Consider the following 23,426-nt stretch of genomic DNA (forward strand, 5'->3'; position numbering starts at 1 on the left):
GATTCAATTAATCGTTGAACTGTGGTCCATTTCATCCAATGTGACAAGTGTAAAATGAACCCTTTTTTTTTATATTACGCATGCAAATTAAAAAATATATAAAATTTGGTTAATTTAATTTGGATTATTTGAACTTCATTATAAGCTATAAGAGCATCAGCAGTGGGGTGACCTGATAGCTGACCTGATAGAGGGGGGACCACATTGGGTCAGTGAGGCTGCAGTGGGATGACATGATAGCTGACCTGATCCTTTTAGTTTTGATTATTGTATTTTTTATTTAATTTTAATTGCAGAAATTTAAATAACACAATTGACCTCAAATTAAACTTCATTAATTTTAAAAATCCTAAAGATTACATTAAAAAAGAAAAAAAATTAAAGACATAATTTAAAATTACTTAATTAAAAACTAAAAACATAAAATCCTAAAGATCTCCAACTTCTCTCATCCTAGAAGATAGAAGAGAGGTGAAGAAGAAGAAGAAGATAGGCAAATTTATAGAAGAGAAAAAAGAAAAGAAATATATATTAAAACTCAAATGGTCGAATGACCGAGAATCAAACAAAAAAAAGCAACGGTCAAATGGCAAATTTCCTTTAATTTCGAATTTGATTTTTTTTTTTTTTTTTTAAATGGCGCGTGTAAAACACGTGCCTAACACTTTGTGCTATCGAGACTGTCCTGTTCTATCGGGTCCCCATTGAGTCGCTGTCGCTTGCAGTGGGCGATCCGCTAGGCGGGGTGACTCGAGACCCCCTATCGGGTCACCACTGCGAATGCTCTAACTGCACGAGTAGCCCTTTTATTAACAAAGTTTGATCATTAATTAATTTTGCAATGTCGAATATCTTTTTGTTATGGTCATTTTTTTTAAAGATAAATTATATAAATAAATTAAAAAAAATTTAAAGATCGCATGTCATTTTGATGTATAAGAAGCTGAAAGCAATAAAAATTATGTGGTAGAGGAGGAATTAAAAATCGAGAGTCATCATTACAAAAATATGGAATACCACTATATTATATTTTAGTTTTAGATTCCATATTGATTTAAATATTAGAAATTCTTGTCACGTTTTTAATTTTTATGTAAGTTTATCAATATCGAACTAGGAATAAATTCTCTCAAATATATTCCTGCGCTGCAAATCATTAAATCAATGAGAAGGAGATTGGTATGAATAAATGATTAATAAAGGAATAAATGAAATTGTGAAAATGATAGTATATGGGTAAGGAATGGGCCGTTTGTATAACCAAATTTGTGGCAGTGAATTGGTCTATTTAAAGTAGCAATTTATTTACTTTTACTAGATAAAGATGTCATTAGTATTACTGTATTACAAAAAAAATGGCAATTTTTTTTAAATGGAAATTGATATTTATTCTTTTATAGATTTAAAAATAATATAATATTTTTTATAAATACAAATTAAAATTTAAAAATATTGTGCGTATTAATAATTATGTTTGGAGATATTATTATTATTATTATTATTATTATTATTATTATTATTATTATTATTATTATTATTATTATTATTATTATTACTACAGTGAGGACATTTTTTGTACAATATTAATAGTTTGAGTATTTTATGAATATCAATGAAAGTTCATGACATCTTTTAGACAAGCCAAATAGTTTAGGATTTAATTTAATAATTGTCATTTTGTTAATATTCTCATATTCTTTTATAGGGTTAAGTACAAATTCCTCCCCCTCTCCGACCCCCCGAACGTTGACCCCTCTATTGCCTTTAACACCCTAAACTTAGGGTGGGCGCTGTTTACTACCTCGTGTCAAAATTGAACCAAATCCCCCCTCCCTCACCCCGCGTTTTAACGGTGCTTAACACCGTTAGATTTTTTTTTCTGGTGGGCCCATCCCTCCACCACCAGCCCCTTTCTCTCTCCCTCTCTAGAAACCCTCCGATTAATTGTCTAAGGTGGTGAGACGGTGAGACAATGGAGGACTCGACGGTGAACTGGTGGGGCGGGCGACTGAGGCTGGGCGTGGAGGGCTCGGAGTGATAATATGCGGAGACGGAGATGTTTCTGGATAAAAAGGTTTCGGCTGGGGTGGAGGAATTGCAGGCAATGAGGGTGGCAGAAGGAAAGAAGTTGGTGGTGCGGGAGGTGACGAGGTTGGAGGAGAAGAGGTGGGAGAAGGTGGATGCGGCGTTGATGCGGGAGGAGAGAGCAGCGGCGGAAGGGGTAGAGGTGGTGATGGCCATCAATGGTGGAGGGATGGGCCCACCAGAATTAAAAAATAGGGTTAAGTATCAAATATGTTCCTAACATAGAGGCCCTTATGACGTCTAGCACCCTATGGTCGAGGTCGGTTCAACTAAACCCCTAAAGTCCTTAATTTCGTGCAATTAGCCCCTCCGACTTAACAGCCGTTTAACACCGTTAACTATTTTTTTATTTTTTTCGTTGGTGGTGGGACCCATGCCTTCTTCTTTGCCAAGCTCGTCGGAAACTCGTCGAAAATACGTCTCCGCTGCCGCCGCAACATCGATGTTAGCAGCATCGAGCTCTGACTCGTGCACCTCTCGACACTTCTCATGGCTGATGAAATCCTGCTTCCCCAACCCCTAGCAGCCTCACCACCCCTCCGCCTTCTCCACCACCATTATCGGCAGCGCCGACACCACCATTTCGAGCCTCTCCAATGACCTTGTCCTAGAATGCCTTTCTAGAGTCCCTCACTCCACCCTTCATTCTCTCCCTTTCGTCTGTTGCCGCTGCGTCTACCTCCTCAACTCCCCCGCCTTCCACCTCCTCCACCTCCGCCACCACACCTTCTTCAACAGCGTCCCTGTTTTCTCTCTCTTCTCGCATCTTTGATTGGTCTCAATTGGCCGGAAAATATACATCATCGACCGGATGGCGATCCTGCTGTGCGACACATGGACAGGGACGGTGGTGCCCAAGGCCGAGATGACCTTTCCGAGGAAGAAGTTCGTTGTCGCCACGGTCCAGGGGAAGATACTCGTATCACGTATCGTACCCTATACTCGACTTGGATTCAACTAAACCCCTGAAGTTTTTAATTTGGTGCAATTATACCATCTGCCCTAACGGTGTTAAACAATCGTTAAGTCGGAGGGGCTAATTGCATGAAATTAAGGACTTCGGGGGTTTAGTTGAACCGACCTCGACCATAGGGTGTCAGACGTGATAAGGGTCTCTATGTTAGGGACGTATTTGATACTTAACCCTAAAAAATAAAATAAAAATTCTAACGGTGTTAAGCACCGTTAAAATGGAGGGAAAGGGGATTTGATTCAGTTTTGACACGTTGAGGTAGTAAACAGTGCCCACCCTGAATTTAGGGTGTTAAAGACGATCAGGGGGAGGGAGAGGGGGGAGGAGAGGAAATTGGTACTTAACCCTTTTTTATAATGTGCAAATACCTTGAGGTATTTAGTCAAATTCAAAAAGGCCTAAGTGTTTTATTTATTTGAAACGGCGGAAGGGGGAATTGATACTTAACTTTTTTTTATAATGTGCAAATACCTTGTGGTATTTAGTCAAATTCAAAAAGGCCTAAATGTTTTATTTGTCCGAAACTGTTAACATTATGTTAATCAATGAGGTTAATTGCCTGATTTTCGAGAGATAATGCCTTTGGTCAAAAACATAATTCATGGTTATATTTTATTTTTTGAGAATATTTCCGGGAGTATTTGGACCTTATATCTAGCTTCAAGTAACAATTAAAAATGTTGACGATATTCTTATTACGACAGCTTTACAATAAATAAATATATTGGTTTAATTGATTTAATCGGTCAGGTGGCATCGCAAAAATACTTAATTAAATAGAAGTGATGAAATTCCACAACTTTGTGGTCACAATATTTTGTTACAGATAGATGCTTCAAGTGGCCTTTTCCAACTCCCAAATTTAAAAAACAATCAACAAAGTCTCAAAAAAAAAAAAAGCAAAGAAACAAATTTACATAATAGTAATATCTAAAATACATATTAACATTTGAAGGTACAATTAAACCTAAAACTTTTATTTCATTTCTTTTCCCACTTGTTTTAGGGCCGCTCTCGGCTGCATCCGGAACGGCCCCAATATTGCTGAATGTTTTGTTCTTTTGCACCTTTTTAATTGTTTTAATTTCTTTTATTATTGGTTATTTTAGTATCTTTTTTTATAGATAAATATGCAGTTTTTTTTTATTTGTTTGAAGTATGAGTTGTGTATTAATTTTTTATTTTGCATTTCGGTTGTTGTAATTTTTGTTCTCAATTCTTAATGCTTGAATTTTTATTATTTTGTTCTTTTTGAATTTTTATAAATTTCTATTATTTTAATTTATGTTCAACATAATTAAAAATATTTTAATTAAAAGTAATAAGAAATTTTTTTTATAAAATATTGTGGATGGAGTGATCATTGATAAATCATAAAATATAAATATAATAAGATTAGATAGAATATTAATGATATGGAACGAGATAAATGAATTAAATATTAAAAATGTTGAATGGTTAGGTCAGTCACTGCTAGAAATTGTCTTAGAGCATCCACAATAGATTTCTCAAAATTTTAGCATCCACAACAGATCTCTCAAAATTTTACTCATAAAAATACTCCTAAAGTCTTCCCTAAATTATTTTTAACCCCTATTTTACAATTGCACACAGCAGCTCTCCTATTTTTCATTATCTATTTTATAAATTTATGATTAGATTTAAGGGGGTGTAAATTTTTTTGTGGGCCCAACTTAATATAAGTAATCTGTTGAATGATCATTTTATCTCACTTTTTATTATTTTAGCTCAAATTTAAAGTTAACATTATTTTTGAGAGATCTGCTGTGAATGCTCAGGAGCAACTTTTATATTCCCCTTTTGAGAACTCTAAAATATTAATTTTATTGTGTGTGGGCCGATTATACGTGTCGATTACATTAACATATGCTGCAAACTTCTCAAATTATTCATAATCCAAAAGATCTTGTACCTTCCTTATCTATAAGAAAGAATATATGAATAAATGCATAGATTTCAAAATAGATTAAAATTTTAACTACAAAAAGGGTTTTTGAAAGAAGTATAATAGGTCGCAAATAAAGGTGCATGATAGGATGTTCCCTTGATTCCACTTTGATCCATGTAAAAGGATGCTTTATTGTCTATATATGAGAAATTGAGACTAATATTAAGTATTTCGAAGGCCTAATTAACTTTTTGGCTATGGCCCTAAATAAAGAAAGATTCTTGAGTTCACTGTTTTTTTGGTTGAGTGAAGTTTCAATTCCTTCATGGGTTGGAAAACGAATTACTTTTTAATTTGTAATAAACATTCACTTCTAATTAGTCTATAATACTCCCTCCTGTAAGTGGGGACGTTTCATCCTGCATCAAATGCACTACACGAGGTGTGATGCGATCGTACCACGTGTAAAATGAGTAAAGTATGATTTTTACTTTTCTTTTAATGTGGTAAATGAGTTTACCATAGTCACAATTTTCAACCATGGTGTGACACGCATTTCAAGATATGTAATTATTTATTTTTTTGTTTTTCTGATTTATTTTGTCCAGTAACGATTTTAAATACACGTTTTTTAAGTACACGCTTTTGTGAATAAAAAATTAACAGTTATGATAATTATTTATTTAGTACATATTAATAAATTATTTAACGATAATTGTCCATTTACGTTATTTTAATTAAATAAATAAAATAAATAAATATTTAATGTTTTGTTTAAAATTGTATTAAAAGTGTGTTCACGGGCCTAATATCTAATTATGTTGAATTTCTATTTATTAATTAAAGGGAAAAGGTGCAAATAGGCCCTTGAAATAGTAGCCCTTATAGCGTATAGCTCCCCTTACTTACTGTGTGTTCAAATAGGCCCCCGAAGTCTTAAAAATCACTTAATTAAACCCCTCTGACCAAACGCCGTTTTTTTTTCCGTTAGTCAACTTTTTAAAAAAAATTAAATATGGGGCCCACCTTCATCATTCTCTCAATCTCTCTCCCCAATAGCCTCCCCCTCTCGCTGGAACAAGGATTCATGTCCCTCGGCCTGTTAGCCCATCTCCGGCGAAATCGCCTCCGCCCCTCGCCTATCACCCCTCCCTCTCTCAATTTCTGAAACCCTTATCCTCAACTGAGACATTTTCCGTCTCTAACTGAAGAGCCAGCAATGTTGTGCCTCCTATTCCGTTCTGACTGCACGCTGAAGATGTTTAACAATATGCATATTTTTGTGTTTAGTATTAAACATAAGGATACACTTTGACTGCATATATATGAAAATTTTATGGTAAAATAGAAAAAGATAGGCTCCGAAAATAATACTCCACCCGTCCCCCAAATAATTTCCTATATTTTTTTTTTGGGATGTTCCTCAAATAACTTTTTATCCATTTTGGGACATTGTCCCCCCCACTAATAATACTTTATTTATTCTTACTTTTCAACCTTTCACCATTCTCAATACTAATTATACTAATATCTTTTCACCATTTTCAATAATAATTATAACACTTTTTTCACTACCAATACAATTAACAACTTTTTTGAATTTAGTAAGATTTTTGTGTTCGAAACAAAATGCATATTTTGTATTTAATATTCACAAAAACTTGGATACAACTGGGTTGCACCCTGACCTAAACCGTGTAAATGACACTATTCGGTTATATAAATAACACTGCCTGTAAATTGACACTATTCAGTTATACAATGATACTGTCTATAATTGACACTATTCAGTTATACAAATGACATTATAACAATGTAAATAACATTATTCGGTTATACAAATGACATTATGATATTTTAAAATATTATAATATCATTTGTACAACCGAATAGTCTCAATTATAGGCAGTGTCATTTGTATGACCGAATAGTGTCTTTTATACGGTTAGTGTCATTTGTATAACCGAATAATGTCAATTATACACAATGTCATTTACAATGTTATAGTGTCCTTTATATGCAGTGTCATTTGTATAATTGAATATTGTTAATTACAGACAGTGTCAGTTGTCTAATCGAATAATGTCATTTACACGGTTTGGATCAGGATGCGAATTCGGGTCAAAATACGGGTCAATATGCGGATTAGGGTGCAACTCGATTGTACGGTAGAATCAGTTGTACCCAAGATCAGCTCTTTAATATTAAGCGTAAAAATATGTTCATATCATTTTTGTCATTAAAATTCCGTTTAAAATAAAAAAAAGAACTCCAAAAATCTAAAGTACTGCGTAAACAAAATCAATCGATAAGGTTTGGGTATTATATGATCTCTTCTGTATTGTTTTAATTTACAATTGCAATATCACATCAGATTTATATATCGAAAAAGATTGATTAAACTGATCGATTACAAAAGAATTATTCCCCGAGATGCAATTCCACGGCAACAACTGGCGAACACATGGAAAGTGGACCACATATAGAAATAATTATAAATGAAAATTCTCCCTAATCTTCAACTTAGGGGAAAATTTATTCTTGCTTCAAATGATTAATATATTGGATTAATCCCACTAGCTAGAATCTGCCTTCATATGCACAGAATAAATGCTAATTCGTGCACTATTTTGCTTCATGCCAATTATGCTGCTTGAAGTTATATAATCCTCATTTGAGGTCTTTATCTTCAATCTTTGTATTTTAGTTTTCTTTCCTTTTTAAGGAATTATAGATTATAGAATATAAATAAGATACAATATGCCATTAATGCATTTTTGCACTTTATTTTATTTAATGTTGCTGAATCAAATAATTTATTAGTTGTTCAGTGTTCACTCCCCTTTTTGTCCCACAAAACAAATTAATCCACAACCTGTCTATTTGAGTTTCGGATAATTTACACTCCTATGCAGTAATCCAAAAATCGCACTGAAAAATTGCACTAAGCAAGATTTGGGAGATAGTAACATAGTACAGAATAGTGCCGATTCATGTGTGTGTGTTGACCTAATGGTAGAAGATTAATATCCAAAACTTGAGGTTTTGGATTCGAGTCCTTCATCGCATAGTCTTTAAATTTCTTTATTTACTTATACTCTCTATATCCCATAAAAACATGCATAGTACGGAAAATGAAAACTATGCATATTTTTATGAGACAGAGGAAGTATAATTTATCAAAAAAGAGACGTACTGCTAAGGGCTATAGTACAAAGTGCGCGCGGATCAGATTCGGCTCAACCTGATTTGATCATGGGTTTGTGTAGAATTCGGGTCAAATTTAGATCAACTGGTCCTAAACGGGCTATGGGTTAAGGTTTGGAATTGGGTTTTAGCCGATCCGATTTGACCCACACGCATAACAAGGTGAATGCATGGAAGCTTTTGTCTATAAAATAACTTATTTTTGTACCATAAGCAGGGTTAAAGTGAGCTTTTTATTAACTGTTATTGTATTACTCCCTCCGTCCATGAAAGAACTTCCTAAGAGGGAGTGGCACGGGTTTTAAGAAAAAATATTATTGAGTGTATTGAGAGTAGATAAAAGGTAGTTGAGTGTATGTGGAGTGGTGAAAATGTGTTATAATTAATATTGAGAGTTGTGAAAAGTGAAAAGTGAAAAGTAAGAGGATTATAAGTGGTGGGGTATAGTCCAAAAATAGGTAGGAAGTTCTTTTGTGGACGTCCCAAAAAGGAAAGATATGAAGTTCTTTCGTGGACGGAGGGAGTATTATATAAAAACTAGCGAGTGGCCCGTCGAAATTCGACGGACTTCTATTACTATTACATAATTTTGTGATGTTTTATTTTATTAAAATAAAATATTGAATAAATTATTTTAAAATAAAAAATATTTGCTATTTATTTAAAGTTGACTTAAATTAGATATCTTATTATTAACCTACAAAATATTAAGAAATAAACTGTTAATCTACTACATTTATTTGAATTTTACCTAAATTAGATGTATGTGGCTGCAATCAGTTACTGAAAAATATTAAAACAAAATGAATTAAATAATACATTAATTATGACTTCAACTTTCAAAGTTTGAATACATTCTTAAATTTACAATTACCTTTTAATTTATCGAAAATTTTATCCTACACACGTTAGTTGTTGTGTCATGCGTATGACCATTCTCATTTGATACTAAAATCTTTAGACCTATTTTTCTAGTTACTCTTGAGATATCCATACACGAAAAATAGAAAATACACAAGTATTTGCAATTTTGAGGTTGTAATGATTTGTAATATTATACTTCATGATATCCAACTTTGCAATTTCAATTTAAAAACGTACTTGATTTACTTTAATATATATGACTTTGATGTAATTAATTCTATTTATATGTTTTAGATTTGAATTTTATAAATTAATTTTATGTTTAACAAACATAAAGATTTGAACATGTTGTAAGTTATCTATAGGTTTGTATGATTATTTAATGGTGTAGAATTTTTATTAATTAGTTTATATAATTATTTAATAATTTTTAGATGTAAAAATTGATTACAGATTTATAAATAAATAAGAATAAATTAGAATTGAGGAAAATTGAAATAGAATAATTTTTGGATAATTAATGATTTTTTAGATATTTTTCAATTGACTCACGGAAAAATATGTTTTAGAATTTTATTTTATGCATATTGATGGCCAATATTATAGTATATATCTTTGTTTAATAGTAGTATGTATTTTTTGTGTTTAAAATTAAACGCACAATATATAGATACACTTCAATGGCATGATGAAATTTCGTTGAAATAGAAAAAAGATCAGTTTCAAAAGGTTGAAATTTTTGGAGTTTATTATTTGATAGTTTCTAATTTTTCTTTCGAATTTTTCAAATAGAAGAATGGTTGAGTTGTAGTTCTAGCATATATATTATTTATTAGATATCGAAATTTGTTGACTAAAAATTTAGAAAAAATAAGAATGAATGAGAATTGAGGAAAATTAGAATGGAGTGATGTCACACCCAATTCTTGAATGAATAAATACAATCGAGGTGCAACTAAATCATGGAAATAACATAAGGGAAAATCCTTATTGAAACCGAATAGAAGGTAAACAAGTCGAGCTAGGCCCCTTTGGATCAAAAGTTTTGTTTCATGTTTCTGATAACCAGTATTCATTAGCATAAAATTAGGAGTTAAGTGTTTAGGCTCAATCAGAGATGTCATTCTAAATTTGATATGAAAGTCTTAAGTTGAGAAAACGAAAGACAAGATATTATTTACTGCTACAATGGAAGTCTTAAAAGGAAGTTGAACCCTAGCCTCAGCTCAGTCCCGTCAGCACCAGCCAGCCATCCTGAAAATATTTGAAAGTATTTTTGTGCTAAGTACTAATGTACTCAGTGGGCATGCATTTTCTGAAACATTTCATATTTTCGTAAAGACAGTTTATCCAATCATAATTGACATAACTTAGAAGGTTTTAAAATGAAATAACTTCTAAACATGTTAAAATATTTTCTTTTATTTGTACGCACATGTCACACTTACTTTCCGTTACTCGCTGTGATCCCGGACCTTTTAGCCACCGACGAATCCTTTACTCCTGCTTACTTGAACTGAGGGCGTAACCCAACCAAGTTCCCATTTGGGACCCAATGCTCCGGAACACATCCCGTCGAGCACCCTTATAACGCCTCATACATGATTAGTGCCCGATGGAGATCAACCCACCAGGTCAGCTAATAGGTGTACACAATTCTCAAATAACGTGTTAGGTCAAGAGAGAACCTCGATCGATTAACTTATACGGGCCTTAAACGGAGCAGAGTGCACAAAATTTTTTATTGGATAAACAGTTTGCATTTTATTGAATAAGCAATTTGCATCATTGAAACATTTAGAGCTTAATAACTCAATCATACTTTATACATTTGGAAAGTAAGCCCACATGGATAGGCAAAGCCTGAAGATCATACACATATAACCCTGTCTTGGGAAAGCAATGCTAATGCCCTGGTCACAAAGCCTACAAGAAATTCTATTCTTAATAGGTCTCGCAAAGCTAACTTAATATCTTAGGGAAAACGCTTAACATTCTATGATTCGTCACGCCGGGTTTCAAAATTTAATCCTTTGTGTGAGAGAATCCTTTGTTTTTTTGTGACTAAAGAATATCTGAGGCATAAAACAGGTAAAATATCTTAGACAATGTTAGAATATCCTGTGACGCCCGGGGACGAAGTACGGAGTGATCACCGGTGCAAAGAGGCACGGACAAAGAGCGGCTCCGATTAAGACTTCCAAGCGGAGGGGCGCAGGGATGAACCGGAACACACCCGAACGAGAGGGATTCCGAGAATATGCAGGTATGGGACTGCATATTCGAGGAGAGCTTAAATGATTTGATAGGTGCTACTCATATCAACAAGATGCATCTTCTTTTCCGGTGTCCACGTGGAAGAAACTCCAAGGTTAAGCGTGTTTGGCTTGGAGCAATTTCAGGATGGGTGACCCCCTGGAAGTTTCTCAGGGAGCGTGCGAGTGAGGACAAAACACGCTAGAAAAGACTCGTGTTGGTCTGTGGGGACAACCGTCAACTCTGGAGCCAGGCTGTTACAGGTGGTATCAGAGCCGAACCTCTCCCAGTACGGTGTGGTTCGGGGACGAACCAAGCGGAAGCTGGTGGGCCTGTGACGTCCGGGGACGAAGTACGGAGTGATCGCTGGTGCGAAGAGGCACGGACAAGGAGCGGCTCTGATTAAGACTTCCAAGCGGAGGGGCGCAGGGATGAACCGAAACACACCCGAACGAGAGGGATTCCGAGAATATGCAGGTATGGGACTGCATATTTGAGGAGAGCTTAAATGATTTGATAGGTGCTACTCATATCAACAAGATGCATCTTCTTTTCTGGTGCCCACGTGGAAGAAACTCCAAGGTTAAGCGTGCTTGGCTTGGAGCAATTTCAGGATGGGTGACCCCCTGGGAAGTTTCTCAGGGAGCGTGCGAGTGAGGATAAAACACGCTAGAAAAGACTCGTGTTGGTCTGTGGGGACAGCCGTCAACTCTGGAGCCGGGCTGTCACAGGTGGTATCAAAGCCGAACCTCTCCCAGTACGGTGTAGTTCGGGGACGAACCAAGCGGAAGTTGGTGGGCCTGTGACGCCCGGGGACGAAGTACGGAGTGATCGCTGGTGCAAAGAGGCACGGACAAGGAGCGACTCCGATTAAGACTTCCAAGCGGAGGGGCGCAGGGATGAACCGAAACACACCCGAACGAGAGGGATTCCGAGAATATGCAGGTATGGGACTGCGTATTCGAGGAGAGCTTAAATGATCTGATAGGTGCTACTCATATCAACAAAATGCATCTTCTTTTCTGGTGCCCACGTGGAAGAAACTCCAAGGTTAAGCGTGCTTGGCTTGGAGCAATTTCATGATGGGTGATCCCCTGGGAAGTTTCTCAGGGAGCGTGCGAGTGAGGACAAAACACGCTAGAAATGACTCGTGTTGGTCTGTGGGGACAACCGTCAACTTTGGAGCCGGGCTGTTACAAGTGATTATACGACGCCACGTAGGATAGAGCTTATTTTGCTTTAATATATATATAGATTTAGAAGAAATTTTAAGATAAAATATTATGTTGCAATTGATATCCAACATAGTTTATGTGGGAGATTTATCTCACTATAATAATACATAAAAAATAAATAAACATAAAAATAAACAATTGGATAAAAATTGTCTTATATCTCTAACATATTTTGAATCTTCAAAATACATAACTGCTAATCAAAGTTATAATACAGAAATGCACATTAACGAACATTGCAAACTGTTCAAATCTTGGACACCATCCATTAGAGCATCTCCAACGCAAGTGTCTTAGAGGGGTATCTTAGAAGTGGTCCCCACCTAAGACACACCCCTCTCCAATGCATTGTGTCTGAGGTGGGTGCTTAGATCCCTATTTCCATAAAATTCACATTTCTACACTTTTATTTTTAAAATTCATATTTTATTAAAATTAAAATTCTACATTACAATAATTTAAAGACATAATTTAAATACAATAAAAAAAATAAAAATTACAATAATTTTCTAGGGCTCAATCGGACCAAAACGAGACCAAATGTGCTCATTCAAGTCCAAAGTGAGGCGAGCATGCATCTCCGCGTCTCGCATGGATGCTTGTCGTGCAACAAATGCACGAAAATCCGGCGGAGCACCGGCATGAGGTTGAGATGCGTCGCTACTTGAAGCTTCGTCGGCGTCTTCTTCCCACTGTGTTGCGTGCTCGCCTTCATCTTCGATGATCATGTTGTGCAAAATGATGCACGTGAACATGATGTCGCTCATCGTCTCCTTGCTCCAAAGACGCGATGGGCCTTTGACGATTGCCCAACGAGCTTGAAGGACGCCGAAGGCTCGTTCAATATCCTTGCGAGCCACTTCCTGCATCACTTTGAACCTCTTCCCCTTCGGATCCGTCGGATGTGTAGGACTCTTCACGAATACAGGCCAATTGGGATAGATGCCGTCAGTCAAGTAGTACCCACTTGTGTAGTAGGCGTTGTTGACTTGATATGTGACCGGCACCCCCATTCCTTGCAGCCGATCGCTGAACAACGTCGAGTTGTTGAGCACGTTGATGTCGTTGTTCGAACTAGGAGTCCCAAAAAAAGCATGCCAGATCCATAGATCTTGCGATGCAACGGCTTCGAGGATGATGGTCGGTTCCCCCTGATCGCCGCGAGTGTATGCGCCTTGTCATGCCGTTGGACAATTCTTCCACGGCCAATGCTTGCAATCAAGGCTCCCTAGCATTTCCAGGAAGCCGTGCTTCGCTTCGTGCATTGCTAGAAGCCGTTGGCAGTCAGCGGAAGTCGGCCTCCTCAAATATTCCGCGCCGAAGAGTTGAATAATGGCTCGAGAGAATCTGCGCAAGCAATCCAACGAGGTGGACTCTGCAATCCGGAGATACTTGTCGTATTGGTTCGCTGCCCCACCGTTAGCTAGCATACGAACAACAACAGTGCATTTTTGCAATGGCGTGAAGCCGGGTCTCCCAAGTGCATCCGTGCGTTGTTGGAAGTATGGATCGGATGCGAAGGCATTAACGATACGCAAAAACAACGCACGACGCATCCGAAATCGGCGGCGGAAGATGTTGTCGGGGTACACCGGATTTTCATCAAAGTAATCCGCGTGTAAACGTAGAGCGCTGGCTTCACGGTCCCGACGAATGTAGGCCTTCTTTTCCACGCTTCGTCGCCGACGACGAGGTTGCTCATCTGGATCACCAATATCTTGAACAATTTGGTTAAATTCTTGCACAAGATTGGAAAATTCTTCAACATGTCGCTCGTCCTCGTGGCTTGATGAGGAGGAAGACATTTTTTGTAGAGAATTTTTTGATGTGGAGATGATTTTTAGATAATGAAATGAATGGAATTAAGTTGTGATATAGATAAAGGGGAAAAAAAATCGGTGAAGATGACTGTTGGCCCCAACGGTAAATTTAAATATATATATATATATAGGGAAGGGATCAAAAAAGAAAGCTAAATGCAGGAAGAATAAAGAATTAATCCTATTCATTGATTTAGCTCAATCACACGGATGAGATTTGCCAGATTATATTACCATTTTAATTTCGAAAAGGTTAGATTAGTCATTATGAATACAATTAGTAACCGAAAATATCAATGAAAAGTATGGTAAGATTTGGTGTATCCCATAGTTTGTGCTTAATCTTTCTATTCTCTGCATATTTTATTTTCTCTCATGTCTTCTTATTTTTTATTTTCGCACGCCATTGACGTCTTCACAAAGAACCATTTTTTAATGAGAATCTGGAGTTGCGGTGGTTGAACGACAGGAGTAGGAGCGACGGAGGCGGCGAGCTTCAGAGGGATGCATTCAGTGCGTGAGCTCGGGGAGGGGGAAATGGAGCTCGGTGGAAGGGAAGACGGATGATGAAGCAGCGGTGTAGTGGCTGTTTCTGCGCTGCTGCCGTGCTAGTGGTGTGCTTCTGCCGCTGCTGTCCGGAGGTGGCGATGGCATGAGGCGGTGGCGGCAGTCCGTGCGAGACGGGGAGAGAGGCTCGAAGGCAGTGGTGAGCAGCGATTGCTGCTGTTGCACGAGTATTGATGTTGTCGTCCTCAGACGGTGCTCGGCGGCGGCGTGGCTGGTGGATGATGGAGATGGCGGCTGAAGGTTCAGAGGGAGTTCGATTGAGAGAGAGAGAGAGAGAGAGAGATCTGTTGTTAACCGAGTTTTTCTGCTGAATCTTAATATATTTATTCAATAAATTATAGAAATTATTCATACATATTCAATATATTCTAAGAGTTATTTAGTAATAACCTCAGAACATCACAATATTTATTCAATATAATATTTGAGTTATTCAATATATTATATGCGTTATTCAACATATAATAGTTGAGTTATTCAATATATTATATGCGTTATTCAACATATTATGTGAGTTATTATCCACAATTGGTATATCGTTCAGTGATAAGTTTGTTGTTTTAGAAGTTCTGTTAAATTTTTTTATGGATGACATTTCATTATTTTTTGTTCTTTTTTAGATTAAATAATGTGCAATTACGACATTATAATAAAAACAAACAATTAGATATGTATTGAATTTTTGTATTTATTCATTATATTTGTATTATTTATTCACTAAAGAATTGAATTTATTCATTATATTTTTATTTATTTATTCAATTAAAAACTAGGTTAAACAATTTCGATTTCAAGCATGAACAAGTTCTGAATAACATGAATAAGTTCTGAATAATCTAGTGTATATTTCGAATAACTACTTTTCAGTTATGAATAAGTTCTGAATAATCTAGTGTACCTTTCGAATAACTATCAATTATGAATAAGTTATGAATAACATTAATATGTTCTGAATAAATATTATTCAGTAATGAATATCACTCAATAAGTTCTGAACAATAAGTTAAATTAAATTAATACATTACAGATTTTTATGAATGAACATATTATAAATAAGTGAACAATAAGTTTATGAATAGTTGTTCAATTCATTCTGAAGCCACAAATTCTGTTTGCATATCCCTTTCTCGGATGAGCACCCATCCCACCTCGATAACTTTCACTAAACCAATCATCTTGTCTTGCTCATGGAATCAAACTCTTCCCTACAAAAACATAAATCATCTGAATAATGTTGACATCCATGTGAATACATACGATATAACATCTGAATATTATCATATTACTACGCAGCCACAGCTGAGCAAGGCCGCCAGAGTTGGAAATTACCAAGGCAGCCAGAGCTGACCAAGAACGTGTAATTGAAGCTTTACGACTTGTGCATGGCGGCAGCGGCAACCCGTCTTCTGCCGTTTTCTGATCAGAATTCCAGAAATAAATGCCAGAAAAAATGTAAGATAGAAAACCACATATACATAGAGAGAAGCAGTCAATCTATTATCAAATTCCAGAAAACAAAATTTAATTTGTAAATTGCAAATGCAAATAATAAAATTTGTATCCAAATAAGAATTAAATTTTTTCGAATAAGAAAAATTGTATGATGAATAACATATCTTCTACTAATAAATTGTGATTAAGGAAGATGATTACCTTCGACTTCGCCAGTCCCCCAACTATCATCATCTTGCCCTGCTTCTGCACCCTCGTCGCTTGCCTCACATTCAATAGCTCGACCAATAAAAAAACAACACAAACAAACATCAAAAAGACTGCATAAAAGAAATGAAACTCCAAAAACACACAACAAATCACACAAAACCCCTCACTCTTTCCACAACTTTTTCAAGATCATCCCCCAAATCTTCCTTCAACAGCTCATCAATCCCTAAGATCTTCAGTTCTAAATTTTATAGTGGGTATTTTTAGATTTTTTAATTTTGTAGAAGTTTCGAATATACCTCTTCAGACGTCGTCTTCAATTCTTCGATTCGCCGGTTCCTCTTCTCGAAATTTCAGAGATTCTCGAATTGTCGTCTTCAAATCTTCCGAATGTGCAGCAAAGATGGAAGATGGAAGATGGAAGAGTGAAAGTTGAAAACCCTATTCGAAAATAGTGGAATAGTCGAGAATGTGGAGTAAATTTAGGAATGACAGTTCACCAAATAGAGAAATTGACTACTCTACCCCTACACGATTTTTTTAATGCTTTTTCGGTTATTCAGAAGAAAAAAAAAGGGAGATTAATAATTAATTACCTTCAATCTTGACCATTAATCTGTTCAGATTTAATGATTAAGATTAATTCCTTAATCTCTATACTAAGGGAATTCCTTGTGGATCCCTACCACACACACACACATATATATATATATATATATATATATATAGGAGTGGGCTACCGTGAGAGCACATCTTACAATAAGAAATAAGAGCAATTTTCAATGTATGAATTTTATGTAGAACACGTATGAATTCGCTGTATAAAGGTATGAATCGTGAAAAATAAATTTTTGCTACCTTTGGGATTCGAACTCAGGACCATAAATCCATCCAACAGGATTACGAATCAACCGTAGATCTTGATGATCTAAGGGCTGAAAATGATTCTTATTTTATATCTTAAGAAGTGCACTTATTTTAGCCCACCCCTATATATATATATATATATATATATATATATTTGAAACGATCATTTAAAAAAAAAAGCGAATTTCAAATTATTTTATTTTTTTTAATTGGGCGCGTCCTCTGAATGTGCTATATATAATCGCCGTTCGCCCCGTTGCTTAGCTAAGACACGGCCTCGCATCCCGCCTCGTCTCCAGTGCGGCGGCCAAGTCTTCGACCCGGATCGAGGCTGCCTTCGATCCGTGCGCTGCGGATGCTCTTAGAATTTTGAACCTTTTCTATACAAGAATGAATCCCAATAAACAATTCATGAATTTTGTACCTCAAAACAAAAATACTTTATACATATTGGTATTATATATCCTGTTGTATTGTAGTTATTTAAGAACCCGATTTATATTTAAAATGCTTTACTAATACTCCCTCCGTCCCACCCAAGATGCAACATTTTCCTTTTTGGGCCGTCCCAACCAAGATGCTACATTCTTTATTTGGCAAAAACTAACACTAATTAAATATTTTTTTATTACATTCTTTCTCCTACTTTATCACTTTTTTATTTTCTCTTTCTTACTTTATCACTAATTAAATATTTTTTTATTACATTCTCTCTCCTACTTTATCACTTTATTACTTCTTCTCTCCTACTTTATCACACCTTAATATATAACTCCTTAAATCTTGTGTCCAAAAGCAATGTTGCGTCTTAAGTGGGACGGAGGAAGTAGTATGTTTTTTTCAGTATAAATCAAAATTTGCAACTTGACCATTTGCGGTTGCCAGTCTGCTACGTCCACGTGTCCTAGTGTCCAGTATGTCGATTAATTTAGATCGCCTCGTAAATGTTAAATTACATGCGACTCAAAAGAAATTAAGATTATACTCCCTCCGTCCCATTAAAGTTGGCAACATTTCTATTTTGGGTGTCCCACTAAAGTTGACCACTTTCTAAAAATGGCAAAAGTTTACTTTAATTAAGTCAACAATTACTCACTAATTTGGTCAACAATTGTAGGCCACTTTCTAAAAATACCAAAATTACTTTAATTAAGTCAACAATTACTCACTAATTTGGTCAACAATTGTAGGCCACACTCTATTAAAACATATAACACTCAATTTCTTAATCTCCGTGCCGAAACGAATGTTGCCAACTTTAGCGGGACGGAGGGAGTAATAATTTATCGATTTATATAACTTTATTATGGTTATAAAAATTCGGCAATCAATTACCATAAAATTCTTACGCACCTAACTTATATAAAAATATTGAGAAATGCTAAAAAACGGATCGTTGACTCTAAATAAGAATCTATAGTAGAAGATAACATTTCCGATTATTTTCAAACATATTACATTAGAAGATAAACCTAAACAAACAATCCTACATGATGATTAATTGATTACCATGACATACACAATAGTTTTAAAAAGGTTTCAATGAGGAAAAAAGAATGATGTTAATTTTGTAGAAAAATAAATGATGACGACAATATTTTGATTATCCCAACTCTTCCTTTTTGGTAATTACATTTTTTTTTACACATTAATAATGCCAAACATGCCATCACATACGAATTCTTCTTCTTCTTTTTTTCTCAAAAAGGATTAATAATGGTTCTCTATTTTCTCCGTTGGTGACTCAAACCCCCTGATTAAAATATCTTCACAGAAAATTCAATGTGAAAAACACTGTAGAAGAAAAAAAAATGTTCATCTATTACAACAAAGATGACAGAAACAACAACTAAAAACAAGAAGAGAAAGCCAGGAGGGAACCAGAAGCAAAGCGCGAAACCACATTAACGAAACTCGCAATATTCCAAGATCCAGACCTCAGCTCAACGAGAGTTTGAGTAAAAACCTTGAAACCCATCCCAACTCAATCACCCAAATTATCAAAAGCCTTAGAATATGTACCTTGGCATGTTTAATAGAGAACAAAGTATACTACATAAGTGATCTACGAACAATATGTTTAAATGGTAACACCTTATTTTAACCAAAAACATATGGTAGTAGGAAATAATTATAACAATTAATAAAAATATAGAAATAGTAGTAATTTTTTATTTTACTCCCTCCGTCCACCAATTAAAGGCCTAGGGGAAAAAACACGGGTTTTAAGAAAAAGTGTATTTTTATTAGTTGAGTGGAGAAAGGGTCCCACTTTTTAAGAAAAAAATGTATTTTTATTAGTTGAGTGGAGAAAGGGTCCCATTTTTTTGTAAAGAATCTTTGACTTTTTTGATTAAATAATGAATAAAAACTTACTAAAAATAGGTAGGCCTTGTTTTTGTGGACGTCCCAAAAAGACAAGTAGGCCTTGAATTGGTGGACGGATGGAGTAATATTTTTATACAAAAAATTCCGTATAAGTTTTAACTACACGAAAAATTCGTGTAAGCTTGTACGTTTATCATAATTAAAAATAAGTATTACTTTGATATTTTTATTTATTAAAATAGAATTTAACTTTTCTATATATAAAAAGATAGAATTGAATATTTTTTCAATTTTTAACCGTATATTATTATTATTTGTATTTTCTGGGTGCTTCAATTTTAGAAAATGGTTGACTAATTGCAGAGTGGCTAGCGTTAGTTGTGTGGACTTCACCGCACCCGACAACTCCCCGACCGCGGAGAATGGCGACTATTTATATCCCATATTCTACAGTTCCCCGCAACCGCCCAACCCAGATCCAATCAGCGCACCCCCGGCGCAAGTTAGGCACGCCCTATCAAAAATATCCATTTAAAATCGGACTAATCACTCCCCGCCACCAAGCTCATATTCCAAAGTCCACTTGGGCAAAACCGTCTTTTCACATTGAACGCACCACTATAAAAACGCGCGGTCCCTCTTCAATCAACTTTAGCTGCAAAAACCATTTTACGAAAGCGGCAACTGAAAACACCTTAAAATTACCAGAAAGCTCTCCTTCGCCGCCGCCCCCCAATTCCGTCGCCGGAGGTTTGAACAAAACCTCCTAGAATCAGTTCCTTCGTAGCCTGGAACTGGTTTTTCCGGCGGAAAAATCATCGTTTCGTTGCCGGAAAGTTAATCACCCGGAGCTGGGAAAAGTTGTGCGGCGCATGATGGGATTTTGCATCTGTCCGTTGGAAACTCCGGCGAGGCTGCTGTGGTGCTCGAGCTTCTTCCGCCACAAGCTAATGCTGTTCTAATAAACTCTAGTGTTTTTTTAAGAGAAGAAATCATCCGCCGTTAGCATTGTACTGTTAGAGGTGTTTAAAATATCTAGTGTGTTTTTTTTCTGAGACAATTATACATACACGTTGCGTGCGTGTTTGATATTGGATCTGCAAATCAAATCTGCGGAAGGAAATGGAATCCGGACGTATTTTCTTCGAGCCGTCTTGCCAGAACAATATGCTGTTCCTCGGTAACGCCGATTCCGGATTTCGAGGTATTCAATCATCATCCTACACTTTTTTTATAAAAAAAATCTGGTGAATCACAGAACTAGACGCTGTAATTAACCTAATAATTATTCAGTTTGACTGCAATTTTTCTTTTGAATCGATTTTAGAGATTCTTATTGTATGAATCTGGAATGTAGTCGGAGGAAGAACGGTGATAAACATGGAGGAATCGTCGAAGAGGCGGCCGTTTTTCAGCTCGGCGGAGGAGCTGTACGACGAGGACTATTTCGACGAGCAGTTGCCGGAAAAGAAACGCCGTCTCACTCCGGAGCAGGTATACAATACATTTTGTATACCTTACGCTTCCAAAATAATAGGAATCACGATGCTTTCCTCTAAAAAAAGTTCCATTAAGATAGAAACTTGACTAAACAGCATATTCTATTCATCTTAAAGCAGAATCAAATTCCTTCATTTTCTCACCACAAATTTATCGCCTAGCTAGTCCGATCCGTGAAGCATATGTGTGTCTAGTTTGATTCGATCGGAGCGTGATTTGGTTTTCCGAGGGAAAAATCATGTGACCTAAAATTTTTATTTAGATGTTTGATTAGTTGTGATGATGGAGTATATATATACATATAGGTGCACATGCTGGAGAAGAGCTTTGAGGCGGAGAACAAGCTGGAGCCGGAGCGCAAGACGCAGCTGGCTAAGAAGCTGAACCTGCAGCCGCGGCAGGTGGCGGTGTGGTTTCAGAACCGCCGCGCACGGTGGAAGACCAAGCAGCTTGAGAGGGATTATGATCAGCTCAAATCCTCATACGACTCCCTCCTCTGCAACTATGACTCCATCCTCAAGGAGAATGACAAGCTCAAATCTGAGGTATAATTAAACATGATTTTTATTTTTATTTTTTTCGGATTTAATTTTCTTCTAATCTTCTGAGCTTAGGATAAGTTCTTGTTACCATTAATTAAATATTATGGCGTGCACTAGTGATAGTGAAACATTTTAAAAGAAGCCTTAAAAATGAAGTGTGATGTCTTTCATGCATAGTTATCATTCACATGCAAATAAGGTTTATATATTCACAATTAATTATGTGAATATTTTAAAGCAAATATTAGTAATTAAAGGCTAGATCCCACGTCCTTATTGTTCGTGATTAATCTAGAGCGACTTAAGTCGGCCATAGTATTTAATTTTTAAAGCTAATTAATACTATTGTACATTTATTATCAAGAGGCTTAGATCGTAGCGATTTTGTTTTCTTCGTTAGTTGGTGTAAGGATTTGTAATAAAATTCATTGAAAAATGCATTTGCTTCAATAAAATTCCAAAGAAAGTTGGATTGGATGCGACTTCATCAGAAGATGATAGGGACATGAGGGGCCAATTCATATGCACAAGATTCCTTCTTAGCTACTAAAATATATAATGTGTAAGATAAGCAAATTATTTTTCTTTTAATTTTTATTCTTGCATAAGTCATAAGTGAAATAGAATCTTGAATTCCGAAAATATTTTAAGGACGTTTACTTTAAATGATATGGGATAAATAATATAAGATGATTAAATAAATTCAATATTAATCTATTCATAAAAGTAAGTGGTAGATTAATTTAAATTATTTTTATCAATTAATTCTATCACTCAAAAGTAAACGACGCATCTATCAATACAGCTTCTCTCCTTGACTGAGAAGTTGCAACCGGAGGAAACCGCAGGAGAGCTGAGTCAGAAGCCGGACCCGGTTGCGGCGGCGGATGCAGTCCAGCCGTGCCTTGAGCTCACGGTGAAGGTGGAGGACCGCCTCAGCACCGGCAGCGACGGCAGCGCGGTGGTGGACGACGACGGCCGTCAGCTTCTCGACAGTGGCGATTCATACTTCCCCGACAATGACTACCCCGACTGCATGGCGGCTGTTGACGGTATCAACTCCGAGGAGGACGACGGCAGTGACGACGGCCGGAGCTACTTCACCGATGTGTTCGCGGTGGCGGAGCAGCAGGAGCCGATAGGATGGTGTATCTGGTCTTAAATATAGACCTGTTTATTATCTAATTGTGTTATTTAAGTTCCTAGCTTGTTCTAAAAATAATTTGTAATTTGAGTGTTGCTGTATTTTCTTTGTAATATTGGGAGTTATTATATATATATATATATATATAATGTAAGTATGAAACGTGCCTACTTTAATCTAATGTGTTGAATACTTGTAAGTTTTCGGAGTCGCGAAGAGTTAAGTGAAGAAAATATGAAAGTATAATATATTAAAGGGATTATAGCCAAAAAATACACGAACTTTGATAAAAGTTGCAATTTTTCACCTGAACTTTCAAATTAGCCAAAATATACCTGAACTTATATTTTTTGTTGTAAATTTCACCTGAACTTGCAATGATTGAACTCCGTCGAGGTGAAATTTACAACAAAAAATATAAGTTCAAGTATATTTTGACCAATTTGAAAGTTCAGGTGAAAATTGCA

At 36.0% G+C, this 23,426-nt stretch overlaps 3 protein-coding genes and 1 long non-coding RNA gene across 4 annotated transcripts; 1 reads left to right on the plus strand and 3 right to left on the minus strand.

Moving 5' to 3' along the window:
• Positions 1–12,709: 12,709 nt before the first annotated feature.
• LOC130990888 (uncharacterized) lies at positions 12,710–13,542 on the minus strand. The gene is made up of 2 exons (XM_057915115.1): positions 13,067–13,542; positions 12,710–12,722 (listed from the first exon to the last, which is right to left on the minus strand). Exons 1-2 carry the CDS (start codon positions 13,540–13,542, stop codon positions 12,710–12,712), a joined length of 489 nt encoding a protein of 162 aa, XP_057771098.1.
• A 165-nt stretch (positions 13,543–13,707) lies between these two features.
• On the minus strand, positions 13,708–14,334 carry LOC130990889 (uncharacterized). The gene has a single exon (XM_057915116.1). The coding sequence runs from the start codon at positions 14,332–14,334 to the stop codon at positions 13,708–13,710; it is 627 nt and encodes a 208-aa protein (XP_057771099.1).
• Positions 14,335–15,850: 1,516 nt separating this feature from the next.
• On the minus strand, positions 15,851–16,466 carry LOC130989463 (uncharacterized). The gene is made up of 2 exons (XR_009090612.1): positions 16,246–16,466; positions 15,851–16,121 (listed from the first exon to the last, which is right to left on the minus strand). It is a non-coding gene; the product is annotated as an uncharacterized LOC130989463 (long non-coding RNA).
• Positions 16,467–20,232: 3,766 nt separating this feature from the next.
• LOC130989429 (homeobox-leucine zipper protein HAT5) lies at positions 20,233–23,088 on the plus strand. The gene is made up of 4 exons (XM_057913433.1): positions 20,233–20,977; positions 21,131–21,267; positions 21,579–21,818; positions 22,621–23,088. The coding sequence occupies exons 1-4, from the start codon at positions 20,896–20,898 to the stop codon at positions 22,975–22,977; spliced, it is 816 nt and encodes a 271-aa protein (XP_057769416.1). The 5' UTR covers positions 20,233–20,895; the 3' UTR covers positions 22,978–23,088.
• Positions 23,089–23,426: the final 338 nt, after the last annotated feature.

Source organism: Salvia miltiorrhiza, chromosome 6 (genome assembly GCF_028751815.1).
Source record: "Salvia miltiorrhiza cultivar Shanhuang (shh) chromosome 6, IMPLAD_Smil_shh, whole genome shotgun sequence".
NCBI classification, from domain to species: Eukaryota; Viridiplantae; Streptophyta; class Magnoliopsida; order Lamiales; family Lamiaceae; genus Salvia; species Salvia miltiorrhiza.